Genomic DNA, 17,733 nt, shown 5'->3' with positions numbered 1-17,733 from the left:
ATTGTTGCAAGGTACAGATCTGGGGAAGGATACAAAATATTGCTGCTGCAATGAAGAATCCCAAAAGCACAGTGAGCTCCATTATTCTCAAATGGAAGAAGTATGGTACAACCCTGATTCTTCCAAGAGCTGGTGACCTGGAGAAACTGAGCAATCAGGAAACCAAGTGACCAAGACCCCACTGGTCACTCTGCCTAAGCTCCAGAGATACTGTGTGGAGATGGGACAAAGTCCTAAAAGGACAACCATCACTGCAACCCTCTACCAATCTGGGCTTTATGGCAAAGTGAATAGATGGAAGTCTGCTTGGAGATTGCCAACATGCCCCTAAAGTAATCTTAAACTGTGTGGTAAAAGTATATCTGGTCTGATGAAACCAATGTTGAACTGTTTGGCCTCAAATGTAAATGTTTTGTCTGAAGTAAACCAGGCACCGCTCACATGACACCCGTCCCCCCCAGCACTGCAGCACACTCCCTCTGATCCTCTGCTTGACCTGACCCATCAGCTCAGAAAACAAGAAAAGCATGTTGGATGGACATCTTATAAGTTTTGTATGTGGTTTTAAAACATCCCATTCCAAATGTGCTGTTATTATTAGCTCCACTCTTCAAAGGTTTTTCACTAGATTTCCAATTGTGCTTATGGAGATTTGTGTTCATTCAGCCACAAGGGTGTTAGTAAAGTCAGGTACTGGTGTAGGGTAAAGAGGCCTAGGGTGCAGTCAGCGGTCCAATTCATCTGAATGTTGATCGGTAGAGTTGACGTCAGAGCTCTAAGGCAGGCCACTTAAGATCCTTCAATCAAACCTTACACACTTCATGAGGCTGGCTTTGTGCACAGGGGCCGTGCCATGCTGGAACAGGGTTTGGATCACCGAGTTCAAGTGAAGGGAAAATCTAATACAACCACATCCAAAGGACATCCTATACAAGTGTGTGCCTCCAACGATGTGGTAACGCTTTGAAGAAGAACCACATGTGGCTGGAAAAAAGTCAGGTGTCACAATATTTTCTGTCCATCTAGTGTACTTCAAGAACCTTGGAACTTTCACCTGATATCTAAGCAGCTGAGTGTCTGGCAGCCTTCAAATGACATCTAAGACCTATTTCTTTCAGAAGTACTTAAATTATCACTTGACCTCTTTTTTATTTGTTTTATTATTAATGATATATTTATTAAAGATTTTAGACAGATGGAATTGTTAATTATAAAGACTTCAAAGCACTTTTGTTCAGCCGTATGGATAATAACAAATAATGGAAGAGGTGTTGACCACCAGGTTCCCCAGATCTCAATCCAATAGAGAATCTGTGGGATTTGGCAAACAAACATGGCGGCTCTACCGAGGACTTACAGACCGTGACAAATCGGTCGCTAACATCCTGCCACAGAGGTCATAGTCAGAGCTGTATTGGCAACAAGTATTGTATTAACAACTTACACAATATTAGGCAGGTGGATTGATTTTAGTGGCTAAATGGTGTATAAGCAGCGTGTGTGGAAATTTGAACACGACAACAGCTGAATTCAAACAATTTATACCAGTTTTAGCAGGAACTTAACATGACACAAATACACCTCTGTGCTCTCTTTTTTCAAACAAACATAAAACAAAAAAAAAAAACTATAAATATCAATAGCAACGTAAAATATTCAAGTCTGGTATTTGGTGGGTAAATCAAACTGTCGATGATACCCATGGGAACATTAAATATCAATTAAAACTCAAACAGTATACCTTTGCATTTACAAGATATTATTCAACATCGAAAGGAAGAGGGGGAAAAAAATACAATTGTGCTAAAACATTAAAAAACTGAGTTGACAACCTCCACCAAATACTTTCCCAAAATACAAAATTACATTTAATCCTATAGTTAGAGAGTAAATAATTTTGCTAATGGCAGCACACTGATTTTTTTTTTTTGTGTTTGTTTTTTTTAAATAGCTTTAAATTGTACACAATTAAAAGGTTCACATGTTCATTCAGGTGACATTCAGTCCAACTCAGAACTAAGACAGACTCCAGCATTCAAAACTGTCCAAAAATGAAAAATAATGGACATCAGCCTTCAATTATCATTCGTCACATTTTCATTTTGGTCAAAAAAGTATCCGTATTCGAAAAAAAAAAAAAAGGAGTCAACCTTTCAAGACATATCTGCAGATGATCCTCTGAGGCGCATCACCTTGCATGCATAGACTTCAAATTCAGAGAAATGCAACAAAAAAAAAGAAGAAAAAAAAAAGAGAGAGAACATTTGCACACACGGGTCGTCCTTTTTTTTTTCTCTCCTAAGTTCGATTATGTATACGGTTGGGAATCAAGAAAAATCACAACCGATCACTGCAAACAAAGTTCATGAAGAGATTCACGTTTTTGTAAAGACTGCTCGAGAATCTTCGGCCCTCACAGACCAGCAGCGCAAACATTGAACACAAACAAAAACAAAAATACCTGCATCAAGTTTCTGAATATTAGCTAAAGCATTTTCAGTAAACAGAAGTAACATTCTGTTAACTGAACAAACAAAAGTATCTCCATTAGGACAAGCCACTGACCTGATTATTCATAAGTTAGTTAGTTATATTAAGCTCTAATGAAATGAATACATTTTACAGTTTTTAGCTGATCATCAGCAAGTAGTGAGGAAATAATAAAGCAAACACGATTAAGGCAACATGTAACAGGTAGAACTGAAAATATAATGAGAACAAACGATAATTACCGTAACAAAACGGAAAAAATTGCTGAAATGATCAAGTATTGAGAAACTTAATGCTTGTTACGTCCGGGATTATCTTGAAAAAATAAGAAACCTAACTAAGAAATTCAGAAAGGCAGGTCTAAATGAGAAGAAATGAGCATGGTGGCTGTAGGAAACAGCTCGGATGTACCTCGGGCATCAGGATGTTTTAAAACTAAATGACGTGCAGTATTGAGGACTCCATGATTTAAGGAACAGTCAGTTTCTAAATAAGGCACATTTTCAAGGTCACAAAACCAACTCTTATTGACGGGATACAAATATTTGGAGTTGATCGATCCATTTTTTAATCATCCACGTTTTAATAATGGACTATTCCGGACAAACTGTAGCTTTGCAATGGTAAGTGCACAAACATAAAAAAAAAAAAAGTGAAGAAAACCGAGTGACAATGCTAATGCTAATGCAGAAATGTTTACTAGAAACAGTGAACATTTGGTTGTGAATGCTGTGGTGAGTTTCGGCACGCAGCCGGGTTTTTCGTGTATCTGCACAAATCGCATGAGGAAGGAAGTCACCTATTTTTAATGCTTCTTAATAGTGAAGCTGTGCAAACTGTCTTCCTAGAACAGAAACAATTCCCACATATAGAAAACACCATCAATCTGCAACGGCAGTCTTTAATTCTGTCCTTCGTCACTTCGATGTCCTCGTCCGTTTCGCTAACGTGACCAGGGTTTCCATGCCTCTTTTTGTAGAGTTTTTTGGAGATCCTGTTTGTGCAAGAGTGGCTTCCATCTTTCTTTGAGACCTTGTGAGAACCTGGTCTTCTGATAACAGAGGCTTCATGTCCATAATCTGAGATGAAGACAGTAAACTTTCACAACCTTTATGAAGAGGTGATTTCTTGTCAGTTTTGGCTTGTGGGGACTTCTCCGGTTTCACCATTTCTTTCTTGCTCACAGTTTTAGGAGTGGTTACACGAGTCGATTTTAATACTCTGGGAAGCACCCTCTTTCGAGAAAGCCTATCCTTTTCATTTATCTTGCTTAATCCTCTAGCGCCACCTTTTGGGATTTTCGCTTTCGTGGGTGTTTTTGTGTTTCTAACCAACTGTTTCTTGACAATGGCTGATTTTTGTCCTCTCCTTTTAGACAGTTTTTCTTTGGAGACCTTAGTCATGGACTGGCTATTGCCTACGTCTTCTAGTGATCTCTTTAAATTTTTCAGTGTGTTTTGATGGACTTGTTTTTTCTCACGCATGTTGGAATATTTCCTCAGAATTCTAGCACTTGCTGGGTTTCTTGCACTGGTCAGATTTTTTGCACTTGCAGCAACCTTGCTGTGGCTCTCAAGGGATTGCGCCTGTTTTAAACCGGAGCTTTGGGGTTTTGAAGAGATCCGTGTGGCAGTTCTAAGTTCTTGCTTTTCTTTGCCCTTAGACATACCATGCGCTAAAGCTTTAGCAATTAGCCTTTTGTTCTTGGGATTGCTTTTCACTGGAGATGCAATGGCAAACTTTTTCAGGTGCTTTTTTAAGCGTTCAGCCTGTAGACTTGGGAATACGCCATCAGAAGACCCCGGCACCGAAGTCGAGGTTTGAAAGCGCAAATGTGTTTCAGATGGAAGCCTTGTGTTCACCTTCTTTACGATAACAAGAGATTTTGTTTCTGTTGACTGCAAAAACCAGCGACAGATATTTTGAAGGTCAAAAGATTTCATAAACAACATTTGCACAGGAGATAATTTGTGCTGTTCTAATGATCTTGGTTTCCGAATCCTTCGTTTGCTTTTCCATATTTCCTTCAGTCTGTCTGCCTTGTTTTTTGGTTTTGGTGCAGGCGGCCCCTCTTTGTCCATTTGAACCCATCCTTTTTGCATCTTATCAAATTTGTTATTTAAATCTGAAATTAAATGTTGGTTTGCTTCCCCATTTAAAGCCTCTAAAAACCTGCATGGGGTCGGAATTAAAGGACTGGAAGTAGGTAGGTTAAATGAAGTAAATGAATTTGACATAGAAGAGACGTTCATTTGGTCACACGGTTCACCAGTGTTGCTGATCGCATGGTTATTGATTTGTGCTCCCTTAGTTACTAAAGACAACACAGATGTTCTGCACATTTTTTGTCTTTGAGAAAGCTTTTTGATTTTGGGAGGTGTTGCTAAACAATCCTGCTTTTCAGCACTAAAAGTATTGTTCCTTCGCAATGACATGCGTCCAGGGCTTTCTGAAACCGTTCCAGGATCTGAACCAGAGGAACTGAAGTTGGATGTCTGTTCTGCGATCAAACTTCCACTCCTTAGAGGCATGTGTCCAGTGTTTGCCAATTTCTTACTGGCAACACCACTGTCCTCAACACTGGGTTGTTCAGTGGTTGGGCCTGAAGTATCCTTGTTCACATCAGAAGAACCTTCACTAACAGGGCGACTGACTGCACTACTGTTTCTGCTTCTCAAAGGCATGCGAGGTGCGCAGTCTAAACTGCTCGCATTGGGAATGCAGGAATCTTTGCCAACAGTCTGTTCAGCTAATCCGCTATTCCTGTTTCTCAAAGGCATTCGTCCAGACTTCTCTGTGCCTGTAGTGGGGGAAGTGCAAGAATCTCCATCCACAGGATGATCAACACACCTGCTTCTTAAAGGCATTCTTTCAGGGGTGTGTGGAATATTCCTGGTAGGTGAACAGGCGTCGTTACTAACAGAATGCTCACTTTGACTGTCTCTGCTTCTAAGTGGCATTCTTTCAGAAACTTTAATAGATTTCCCAGGGCTGTTGATTTCAGGAGATGGACAACTTTCAAGCGGAGGAGGATTCACCTCAATCTTAGGAACATCATTCACCACGCAATCTTGTGCTTTAAGCTCGTCGTTTGGGTTTGAGCGTTCTTCTATCTGCTCCTTGTCACACTCCATTTCTTTCACCATCAATAGCTTTTGCTTCTGTCGTGTGCATACTTTGTTACCTATACTGTCAATCTGCGTGATTACTGTGGACTGTTGTGCTTTCTCTGAATCTGTAACGTCTGCTTTATTCTGACCGCCCTGACATGACACATCTTCCCCCGTAGAGACGGACATAAATGATTGATTAGATTTAGGAACTTTTTTTTCACAGTTATCTGACTCCAAGTTTGTCGGTTTTGTCTGGCCAGAGATGGTTGTTTGTTCAGATATGCCTTTGGAGACTCCACTTCGCAAACATCTATCTGAAGGGGTGGTGTGTTTTGCAACACCTTTTTTTATAACAACACTTTCAGACACACCTTCCTTACATCCTTCAAGCTCTTCTTTTGGAGTAGTTTCCTCAACCACTAGATCAGACATCTTCACCTCTCCTTCATCTTTATCTGGATTCATGGAATCCACTGCTTTGATGTTTGCTTCAGTTCCGCAAGTCATTTCTAACATTGTGCTGTTACCTGTGCATGTCATTACCTGTGTTCCTAAAACATTTGTCTGTTCTGGAGACTTTGTTAGATCGCCGTTAGCAGCATTATGACTTTTTAAATCACTGCCTGCTCTTGAATCTACAGTCGGAGGTGCATCATTTTCTTTACATGAGGAGACACTGTTAAGCAGCGTCTCCGTGGCTACATTTTCACCCTTGACCTCTGCTTCTAACCCATCCAATACCACACTCGATGCAGGAACAGTTATAGTTTCTTCTGTTGTAAATTCAATCCTTTTAATTGTTTTGTTTGCGATTGTAATGGGAGGTTCTTCGCTACTGTCTGAAAGGTCGTGTATGCTCAGACAGTCCCGCTGCACTAATGGAACATATACCTCATCATCAAGAAGAGAGGAAGTTGAATCTTTTGAGTTCTGAGTTTGACCTGTCTGACTGGGTTCCACAATTAAATCCTCGCTTGATATTTCCACAACATCTCCAGGTATTTCTGTCACCACTGATTGATCGGACAGGTTTTTGTTCTTCAGAGTTTCCATACAATCCCCAGTAAAAGGTACAGTCATAGCAGGTAAACCGTCGGGTTTAGCTAGATCCTGCTTTGGAGTGATTGATCCTTGCTTTGGGGTGGTAAACTCGGGCATAGGAACAGGATAATTCCCACTAGCATTCTGAGCAGACTTGCGTGAAAGTGTTCGCACAGTCTTTATCTCCCAGCAGTCTCCAACAGACAGATGTCCTCTCGTGCTTTTTCGAGCATTTTTCCTTGGAAGCATATGGTTCTGTGACTGAAGCTTACATTCAGTAATTGGTTTCCCCACATAGACAATATCATATTTACTGTCAGGATCATTTACAATGTTACCTATAGGACCAAGCCTGGATCGAGAGCGAGAACTTTTGCTACTTTTCTTGGCTGTTCTTGAAATGGCATTTGTGGTCCTTTGAATTGAGCAGGGTTTAGCTGGAGCATCACTGCTACATACTGAAAGGCATTTAGGATCAGCAGGTCCATTACTTGTAGAACATGAAGACATCGCACCAGTATCATTATCAGTACTATTTGTGTGTGATTGCATGCCAGAAGCACGTGGGTCCTGCTCTAAAGAGTCAGTATTTGGTTGCTGAATGATTAAGCCTACCCCAGACAACTTTTTAGCTTCGAAGCTTCCGGGGTCGTTTTTCACAATCATTAGACTTGGACACTTAGGCTGAATGTCTGTACATTCAACATTCTCATCATCACAATCATTAACTTCAATATCTGTCCGCCCAATATCTGCAGATGATCCATTCTTGATTGATGCAATCAATGGCCCATCAGTTCCCAAGGGCTGTTCTGAAGGAGAAAATTCATTGTTTGAAACAGTTTGGCCTCCATCTGCGACTCTTGCTATTAGCAAGGTTTCGTCCACATCTTGATTCTGATTCTCTGAACCTTCTACTGTAGATTCCGAGCTTATAGGGTTTTCTGTGTTTGCTGAGCTGGACTCTTGCACTTCACCAGAGGAAGTCACAGCCTTTACTTCATTTTGTAGGAATCCAAACGCATCAACAATCTGCCGCTGGTGATGCAAACACAGCTTAGCCATAAACTGTTCTAATGCGGCTGATGGTGGCAGATCTCGTCCTTTAGCCAAAGCTGAATCAGAAGCTGTCCTGAAAAAAAGAAAGGAAAAAAAAAGTGAATTCAGTCAATTTTAGGAGAATACACAACATCCCTTACTAAAAAAAAAAAAAAAAAAAAAAAGACTGATTGAAATACAATGAGCTCTGGAGTCAATTTTATCCGGAAATGGTGACAAAGTCCATTTAAATTCCCAAATGTAAGCGCTTTCTCAAGCGCTTTGAGACCATGCAAAGAATGTGATCATGTGACCAGCATGTGATCTATACATATGACCTTTTGTGCAGATTGGGATCTCATGTTTAAATTTTGATCCCCAGATACAAACATTTTTTAAATATAATCAGCAAACCCCTAGTATTTACTCATGGTCAAACAGCATGTTTTAGTAAGACTGTGTTTATGGCAAATAACCAACTCTATTATGCAAAATGATGACTATTGTTCAATACTCAAGAACAAATGCATAGCCTGGTATCAAGCAGGACAATACATCCCATCATTCCTGCCCTACTAAACATGTACGATAACACTGATGTTGAAGATGACAGATGCCATCTTTTTTACTAACCTTCTAACAACTGGTGTTGTCAAATTCACATGAGGGCTTCTGAGACACATGCTGTCTGCATTATGACTCTTCTTGAGTGAAAGATCCAGAACGACATCTGAGAAGGTAAACATATCAATGCTGAGAAGATATTACAGGCGCAAATAACTAATTTACCCAATATAATCTTTACTGTAGAGGTGCAAACATTTGTAACAAAAAAAAAAAAAAAAAAAAAAAAACAGGTCACAGTTTACCTAGATAAAACCAGCACAATACAAAACTACTTGATTTTTTTTTACCAGATGAATCTGGCCTGGCTTTCAGGTTCCATAATTTGTTCAAATTCAAAAACCTTAAATGCGTTTCTTGAACCACAGATGATGACATCTCTGTTTACCAAAATGTACAACCCAGGATCATACCTTGGTCACTGACTTCTGGTTTGACCTTCTTGACTGAAAGGTCAAGAGGTGCATCTTGGTCTTCCATGAGGAGCTTACTGTGGACAGGATTCTGTGTAGAAGCAGCAGCTGTAGGTGTAGAAGTAGCGAGAGGCGATGTCATAGAACGGGTTTTCAGCAGGTTTTGGTCCACGCCATTGTGCTGAGGTGAATCCTGAGAGTTGCTTTTTGAGGTATAATGCACCACTAAGTGATTGATCATTTGTCGCATGGTATCACAAGCCACCACAGGGATGTGAGGATCTGGGATCCTTGGTGTGTATTCTGTGGAATAAGCAGTAAAATTTCTTTCTATACAGAACAATACAAAATATTAATATTCCGCATACAAATACACATACACACAGTATCTCACAAATGTAAGTACACCCCTCACATTTCATAATTCCTTAAAGGACAAACTGTTTTAGAGGACAGTACATCTACATGTTGACTACTCTAAAATATATCAAACAACAAAAAAGAAACAAACAGCCATTAATGTCTAAATAACTGGCAACAAAAGTGAGTACACCGTAAATTATGTAGCTGCAGCTGTACGTTGTTTAACCGTGCAAAGCCACATGTCCTATTCATGGTGTTCATGATTTTGTCTGGTGTCCAGTACGTCCAGTGGTCAGTATGAGAGAATTGTACTCAAAGCACCAAATTTTACAAATACAAGATACACAAATTTGTATGATCCTGTCAAGCAGACAGAAACATGAACATGATGAATAGACTAAAATGATTGCTAAAATGAGACAGGTGTACTCAGTGTGTGAGTGTGTGTGTGTGTGAGTGTGTGTGTGTGTGTGTGTGTGTGTGTGTGTGTGTGTATACAGACGTTTCCCACTTTACGAACATTCACTTTATGAACTTTCAGGGATACGAACAAACCTTCCCTACAAGTGAAATTTGTTCAGAGTCGGGAGAATTCATTGTTTTATTTATTTTTTAATAAAAAATTATTAATACAAAATATTGTAATACAGTATTTCGATTTGTTTTAGCATATTTAATTGTTTATTTGATCGTATTTATCGCTCCTACATCATTAGCAGATATGCAGATAAGTCAATAACGAACATAGTAACAACTTACAAACAAAATCATTGTACGAACGGGTTTCGGAACGTAACTTGTTCTTAAGGTGGGGAACGTCTGTATATATCTCTCATGTTTGGTCAGGTTAGTATACAACACTATGTGCAAAACGTTAAGTGTAGTGCATATGATCAGAGCTGTAATTACCTTTCCTGTGCAAGACCGCATTGAGGAATTCTTCTACTTGCCACTCGAGTCTGCTGATATTACTCTGATCCTTCCCAAGTAAAGGTTTGCCTCCACTTTCCACAAATTTGTTAGTGAGTGCAATTACATGTTCCTGTTGGTTAAAAATGACAGAACTATTCAATGCACATCTCCAAAAGATCATCCATTGTTTTCCCAACTCATCTTGTTATAAAAACACAACTCTGGGTCTCTCAAGATAAATAAAATCTTGTGTTGTAATGGGTGGCGATAAAACAGTCTTACTCTTCTATTTTGTTTGTACTGGGGAGGGGTGGTGGGAGGGGGCTGCCCATAATGACTGAACAGCTTAATAATAAAAAGGGAGAAACAAAGAAACAAAAATAAACTACCTTCACTTTCTCTCGTCTTAAGCAGCAGAAATGACAATTTTCATCAAATGACCAATTTGACTCACGTGCAGGCTTATAATCTGTGGATCCAAAAGGAAAAGTAAAAAAAAAAAAAAAAAAAAATTATAGGTGCTAGGAATGGAAATGATTTTTATATACATGTTATGATCTTGTTAAAATAACCCAGTTTGACAACATTAAAATCCATACGTGTAGTTTTCCATTATAAAATCAAGTAATAATAAACCACAAATAACCAATCTGCATCTCCTAAAGTGACACTGCCACTAATCCAGTAGGACAAAAGCACACAAAGCCAGAAACCAGGTTTATCGATCAGCCAGTGCCACACAGCACTGTGACCAGTTCAGTTCTAATCATAAAAAACATGCAGTTATGGTGATACAATGAATTAACTGGTTATAAACTTTTTTCCATTTCATTCAAAAAAGTCCTCATTTTTTTCCTAGATTTGCTGAAAAGATGGTTTATAGTGGTGTTTGTGGCGGTAATTATTACCGCAGGTGATTGTCAAGGGGGAAAAAAAGATTTGCTAAAGCGGCAACAGCTTTATTATATCAAAATTGAAATGTATATAAAATTGCAATCCTCTTCATATTTGTGAACTATGCTGCAGCAAAACATAACGAAGCATATTTCATCACCAAATAAAATGCATGAAGCCAATTAGTCACCAGGACATTTGACCTTAGTATAATGGCATTATTCTTAATCTATAACAGTCAAGCACTTATTGTGCAAGATTAGCAGCTAATGAAGCAACAGATACGGCCTGAATAAATAAGATACACCCCTCTCTCAAGTGCTTTATAGATTACCGAGTGCCCAATGACTGACTAAATGTGCAAAATACAACTTAGCTGAATGTTTTTATTTTTGGAATTCTATAGATGCAAAATAATTTTGAATAAACAATAATAAATTTGCTTCATGTCTTGTCAAAATACAATCAAGAAGTCACAAGTGACTAACCAATAACAGGTGACAAGTATATAGTGATGAAATATAAACAAAAATATGATAGGATTTGTCCACATATCTGGAAGCAGCCGCAAAGGAACTACAAAAGTTCAGTTTATTGCAATAACAAACTATCTGGAAATGTATTACTAATCATTTATAAACACATGACTGTAAAATGCCACCAAGATGCCAGCCTTCAAACTGTTCTAATATCTGCCCCGGATTAAAACCGTGATCAATGAGATCAAAGAAGGTCAATAACTTCATTAATAACTTCACAGTTAAATTCTAACTATTGAGCAACTTCAGCCCAGTTCAGGTATTAACATCCTACTGTAATCACATCAGTTGCAGGGACGACCAATGAGCCAAATGTTTTAATTTAATTAATTGGTTTCCAAATTAAATATGTCACTTAGTTGACTTGATGAAAAAGGGGTGGTTTTGCACAGTGAAGGTTATATAATGCAGGCATATTTACCTTTTAATTGAATGAGATTCTTTACATTTCTTGTCTCCAACAACGCCAAGATCTTCTCAAAACCTGTGCAGAAAAACGAGAATGAGACACGTCAGTTACACCGGAGCTTTTTTTTTGTTATAAATAACACATACAAACTGATTTTCTTGATAAACAAAATGCCTTGGCTGATATTGCAATCATTGGCATCCTTTCGAGAAAGTTAGCATGGAATTTATAGCAAATTAAATGAGTAGAAATCTTTTTGCTTCATTTACAGTAATGTTTGATTATGAAACAATCCGATTCCTGTTATCACTTACACTATAACAGCAAGAAATGAGAGACAGGAGGATGGATTAATCAATTCTATCAGCCAATATTTATTTTCTCTGGCAAATAAGATGAGCCAATCAATTAGGGCACATTAGTTAAATCTCGTTATGTGTGCTAAAGTAAAGCACGTCAGCACTGTGCCAATATCGGCCTTAGACTAAACTGGAGTAAGCAAAGCAAACAGACTAGCAGAACAAGCAAAGACTGTAGAACACCGGATGATGAGCAACCAAACTGTTTAAAACAAGTTTTATGGAAATTAGGGAATTTGTTGCAGCAGCTAAACCAGCCCTGCTTGATTGGTGAGGATGTGGGACACCATCTCTAAAAAGGTACGTGCTTTCCAGTCAGATCTATGTTTCACATCAAACACTTTATGCCACATGAACCAATAACTTTGCATCTTGAACTGTTGAATGATAAAGAGTTCAGACATCAGGTCACGTTCACGCTTCATTAATCATGCTTACATGATCACATAACATCAGTGACCAAAATGATTCCACAAACTGCTTATACAAAGCAATCTTATGCTTCTCAAGCAGGTTAGTAAGAACCAGACTATAGTTTCTAGACAGACACACAAACAAACCAAAATACAATGCAGGTACATTTAAAAATGTGTGATTAAGTCACAATTATATATATATATATATATATATATATATATATATATATAAACACAATGTATGTGTTTCTGTCCCTGCTGCAAGTAGGTTTCACCTCGACAGATAACTAAACAGGATGAAGGCTGAAGAAAAAAAGGTGAAACTGAAAGAGCTCTTTTCCAGCGTTTTACTTGAAATGTTAAGATGCGCAACACCGTAATTTATTCTCTTGAAACTAAAATACAAACAAAAAAACGTACATCATGAATTAATGAGTAAAAGTACACTTTAACACAGAAAAACACAACCTATACAATAATCTTAATCAGATGCAAAAAAAAAAATGTTTCCCCTTTTTTCTAAATGGCATTGAAACATGTTTTAACAGAGATGAAATTCAATAAACAAATTTAAAAAAAACGTACAGATAATGGCCTCTGGCATGGAATAAAAAAAATAAAGCTTTTTGTAATCAGGAAGACATCTGCTGCATCAGTGCTGTTGTGAAGTGAAATCAAAAATGGCCACCATGACCTATAACCCATATCACATGCTGTGTTTTAACCAATGGAATAAATCTGAAATTAAATGACTATTTAAATAGCCAGAACACACACACACACACACACACACACACACACACACACACAATATATTTTAATATTTATCTCCTGAAACCTGCTAAATTTTACACATTCTACTGAAGTAAATGTCACAGTTCACTACACTGTACAGCTTCACTTACACTAATGCAAAGCAAGTTGAAACTACTCAAACTACCAGCCATGAAAACAGTGCTAAGGGACCGGATGTTTGCGTGTGTGTGTGTAACTCTTACGTGCTGCAAAACAATGTATAAGTATGGCTTTAATGAGGACAGACCTGCTGCGTTTTCACATACAGCCTGTATTGACGTATAACTTGCTACTTATTTCTTTACCCAATCTAAGAGAATTTATTGATTAAGAGTGAACATGGATGACCATGGATGTAACAAGTCCCATAACGAGGGGGATGTCTAATTTTATCTCACCAGTTTCAGATGTCGCCTCAACAACAATTTGCATCTCTAAGGATGAAATAACTTAATATGGAAACTTGTTTCTAAGACTTGTTCAAGGCAAATGCTTTACTTAGTCATTAAGAAAGAGTACTGGAGGTCCGACCTCCAAACCATTTCACTGTCATGATGATTCACGAGCACATGAAAAGGAAACACACTGGTTTTTATGGATAAAATAAAAACATCAGCAAAAACTGTAAAATCCTCACCGTGTGAAAATGGTGTATTTTAATGAAGTGCTATTGTGTAAACTGTTTGTAAATTCGGGAAAGTCGCACTGGATCTGTTCTGTCGTGACTCGCGAGCATCAGGTTGCGCAAAAAGTTTGCTGGTGTCATCGTGATGGGAGTCGATTAAATAAATAAGAAGTAAACTTTTTTGGTAGTTTCTGCAAATGATTATGCATTTGTACACCAGTGCATATTTTTTTCCCTTTTTATTTATTTTTAAAGCCTGTTCGCTTGCTGCGTTTCTCGGTTCCATTCTTTTTTTTAAAGCATTTTTACTACAATACTTCTGTTTTCAAACGTGATTTACTGTGGCTTTTTACTACTTTCAAATGCTTGTTTTCAATGTTTGTATATTTAATTTATGCATAAATTAATTTAACTATTATGCAAAACTAAATTATATATTCCAGATGCTTTTATCCTCACAACAGAACAAAATGTTCTTTATTTTTATTGTCAAAACAGTGTTGTATTAAATGTTATATTGATATTATTATGCTTGCCATAAGCAATTATCATTAAAAACAATACAAATATTGATTTACACAAATTGCTTTATCTTGCATACTCAAATTTTTGTTTTTATTTTTACAGAAAGGAAAACCCAGCTTGAGTGAATTTAGTTAAAGGAGAAATCCCACATGCACTCAACAAGCAGCCACTATAAACTTTATAATGTGTAAATTAAACACAGTTACGAACTGAACATCATTAGTTAAATAAATAAATGTGTAACCCTGCTTCCAGTGAAACTCGGACTGCTTTGTATAGGTCGTCTCAGAGGTGTGTACCATTCCACATTAACAGATATGCATGATAGCTTTCACATTATCAATCAATATTTCTTCTGAACTGCCCTCTGCTAGAGAAATGACTGATTCTGAATGCAGCAGCATTAAATTTTAATAAAAGCTGTAGAATAATGAGACTAAAGTTATGTATGAACCGAAAAAAATACCAGGAGTGTAATAAAAGAGGACAGGCTTCGCCTGGATACGTCTGACACACCAATTTTTTCATATTTGTGACAAATTTATGAATGTACAATGTATAATCAATAGATTTATTTAAGCAATTTGACCAAGAAACTTTCATACGCCGTCTCTGACGTGACTCTCCAGGGGGCACGTGTAAAGCATCTAGCTGTGCTGTTGGTCACTGTGCACTTTTTGAGATGGGTTTATTCCTGATTCCTAAATTTTCTACTATAGAATCTGCCCGGATTAAATCCACACAAAAACAGACTGCCTGAATGTTTTGGATGGTATTTGCTTATGAAAAAAACAGTGTGCTTGGGAGAAGCAGGTTTTATTTTCATCATCTGTAGACTCTTCTGTGTCAAGATAAAAAATATGGAAGCCACATTTTACCCAGTAATGATTCATGGGCTCGAATTGGTTTAACTGTAATATTTCAACCCCTCAATGCAGAATGATTGTTTCTGGGTTCTGCAATGTTTTTTTTCTGGCTTCTCAATTAAACCTATAAACATTTATAGAGGAAACAAAAAAAAGTTTTTAAGTCACCGGCTTGCAAATCAATTACTTTTGCAGTTTTTAAATACAGTCGAAACATCATTTTCAAATATGCACAGTTTTTTTCCCACATTTATAGCCTACCAGATAATTAACCAAATGTCCAAAACTGGTGTTCTCAACATAGTGTGTTTACAGCATATGAATTAATTCCTTCATTTCAAAATGTCAAGGCCGTTTTTAATTTCTAAAATGTGCACACGATCGCAGACTTTCGACAATGACAAGGTCGAATTTGCATTGTGTGCACACTAGCACACTTTCACAACTTAAAACTACCACAAGTAGCAGATCATGGCATGTGCAGAAGTGATACGCACGTCTCACCGGGTTTAAAAACAACAGACCAAAAACTACATCCATTCCAATCTACCACAATCAGCAAATACCAAATTCCAACACACTTTGGTAAATAAATTACAGCCAATGGAAAAGTGAAATAAGTGGCAGCCCAGTGTTTAAAATGTTGGACATCTGATTAAGAAAGCTGTAGGTTCCAATCCTAGCAATACCAAAATACTACTGCTGGGTCTGGGGTTCAGCTCTGCCACACATTTTTTTCCTCTTTAAACTAACTGGACCATCATTGCATTATAATGTCACACACAACGGGGCCGTCTTCTACGCCTGGTCATTTATTTGGGTTTAGTTGTGTTATGTGAAGCGAATATCTCATTAACAAGGACAATCACTGCACTATTATACCACTTTCAGTCACACACCAATGGATCATTTCTTCTACGCTTGGACATTTAGTTGTAATGATGTATTAGTCCATGTATCCTTGTCCATCATCCAATCAGACTTCTGTTTTTACTGAAAACTGAAACTTTCTGTAGCACTTACAATTAGACATCAATTTTTATCACATTATTCAGCGTGATTATATATACACAATTCCATTAATAATCATAAAATCACATTTCCATCTGCAAAAGACATTAAACCTCATAGTACCAAGGATCCACAGTCATCTGCCTCCAGAAACTCTACGTTACAATAATGTAAACCTCACAATGTTCATTTCATGTGCATAAACACAATCAATAAGGACTACCGTATTGCAACCCTGCACCATGCACTTGTTCTGATCAAAATGAAAGATCGTTTACGTCCCCTGTACAAACTACAATGATTTTACTACTTTTTTTTATTACTTTTTTTTTATATTTCTATAGCACCAGCATGCCATTACATATTCCTTAAACATGCAACCCATGATACTGGGCAATAAAGATGATTCTGGTTCTAATATGTACAACATAAAAATGGTCAATGAATGGTCAAAAAATAAAGGGTTGTGGAGCAGTGGCTTGTGGCATGATGTGTTTCCAGTTTGTCCTGTTCACAAGTGTGATCTAAAACGGATGCAGAAGTTTCAGGGTTGAGTTTAAAAGCCAGCACAGATCCCCCTCCCCATCCCTCCTCTACCATCTCCTTCCTTCCCCTCTCCTCATACCAATCTGCACTTATTAACCTTCCTCTACATTTCACACTGGCGTGCAGCTCAGCACATCCCATCACATCCAAACCCAGAGCCTCGGTAAACACACATACACACAACGCGCGCGCGCACTCATACACGCGCCCAAATTAGCTAACCAGCTAACTAGCATCCCTCACAGGAACTTCACAATTTATAACCAATAAACAAACCGAACATTACAAAGTAGCTGCCCAAAAAAAGAGAGAAACAACCCAAAGGGTCCTACAAAACTGTTTCTCAAACGCATTGGTGGAAACCGAGCAAGAGAACAAACAAACACTGGTGTTGACGGTAGTGTGTGTGTGTGTGTGTGTGTGTGTGTGTGTGTGTTTGTTTTAGCTTCGTTAGCACGATCAACATTCCTGCAGCCGGGACTGAACTTAAAAACCCGCACAAACAAACAAAAAAGCAACAAAATACGTCGTTGGTGTTGGGATGGTGGAGCACAACGCGGAACTTACCCACACAGTCGACGAGTTTGGACGGCCACGAATCGTGTCGAACGCCGCGCTTCTCGCTGCTGTTACCGCTGCCGTGACAAAACCGTCGCTTGCACGAGCTCGCCATTTTCTACGCGCATGCTCTGTAGCTCAAGTCACGGGCGCGCGCCGGACCACCCCCACTCGTACTATCACAGTGCCGGGTTCT

At 38.2% G+C, this 17,733-nt stretch overlaps 1 protein-coding gene across 2 annotated transcripts; it reads right to left on the bottom strand.

The window, feature by feature from the left end:
- Positions 1-1,525: 1,525 nt before the first annotated feature.
- On the bottom strand, positions 1,526-17,733 carry wu:fc17b08. Of its 2 annotated transcripts, XM_046843250.1 has the most exons (7): positions 17,547-17,733; positions 11,849-11,911; positions 10,384-10,463; positions 9,992-10,124; positions 8,720-9,022; positions 8,316-8,412; positions 1,526-7,776 (listed from the first exon to the last, which is right to left on the bottom strand). In XM_046843250.1, exons 1-7 carry the CDS (start codon positions 17,650-17,652, stop codon positions 3,408-3,410), a joined length of 5,151 nt encoding a protein of 1,716 aa, XP_046699206.1. In that variant the 5' UTR covers positions 17,653-17,733; the 3' UTR covers positions 1,526-3,407. The 2 variants fall into 2 exon arrangements, with proteins under 2 accessions (XP_046699206.1, XP_046699207.1); XM_046843251.1 differs by lacking the exon at positions 10,384-10,463 and having other exon boundaries at positions 17,547-17,622.

The sequence above is a fragment of the Silurus meridionalis genome, chromosome 28 (assembly GCF_014805685.1).
Source record: "Silurus meridionalis isolate SWU-2019-XX chromosome 28, ASM1480568v1, whole genome shotgun sequence".
In the NCBI taxonomy this organism is placed as follows: Eukaryota; Metazoa; Chordata; class Actinopteri; order Siluriformes; family Siluridae; genus Silurus; species Silurus meridionalis.
Note: the sequence above shows the minus strand (reverse complement) of the source record. Positions and strands in the feature narration are given on the sequence as shown.

Excerpts from the sequence above, each read along its gene's own strand:
- wu:fc17b08 (XM_046843250.1), bottom strand. The coding sequence starts at position 17,652 with ATGGCGAGCTCGTGCAAGCGACGGTTTTGTCACGGCAGCGGTAACAGC. Across the intron at positions 11,912-17,546 it reads CAAACTCGTCGACTGTGTGG|GTTTTGAGAAGATCTTGGCG; the intron begins GTAAGTTCCGCG and ends TTTTCTGCACAG. Across the intron at positions 7,777-8,315 it reads ACAACACCAGTTGTTAGAAG|GACAGCTTCTGATTCAGCTT; the intron begins GTTAGTAAAAAA and ends TCTTTTTTTCAG.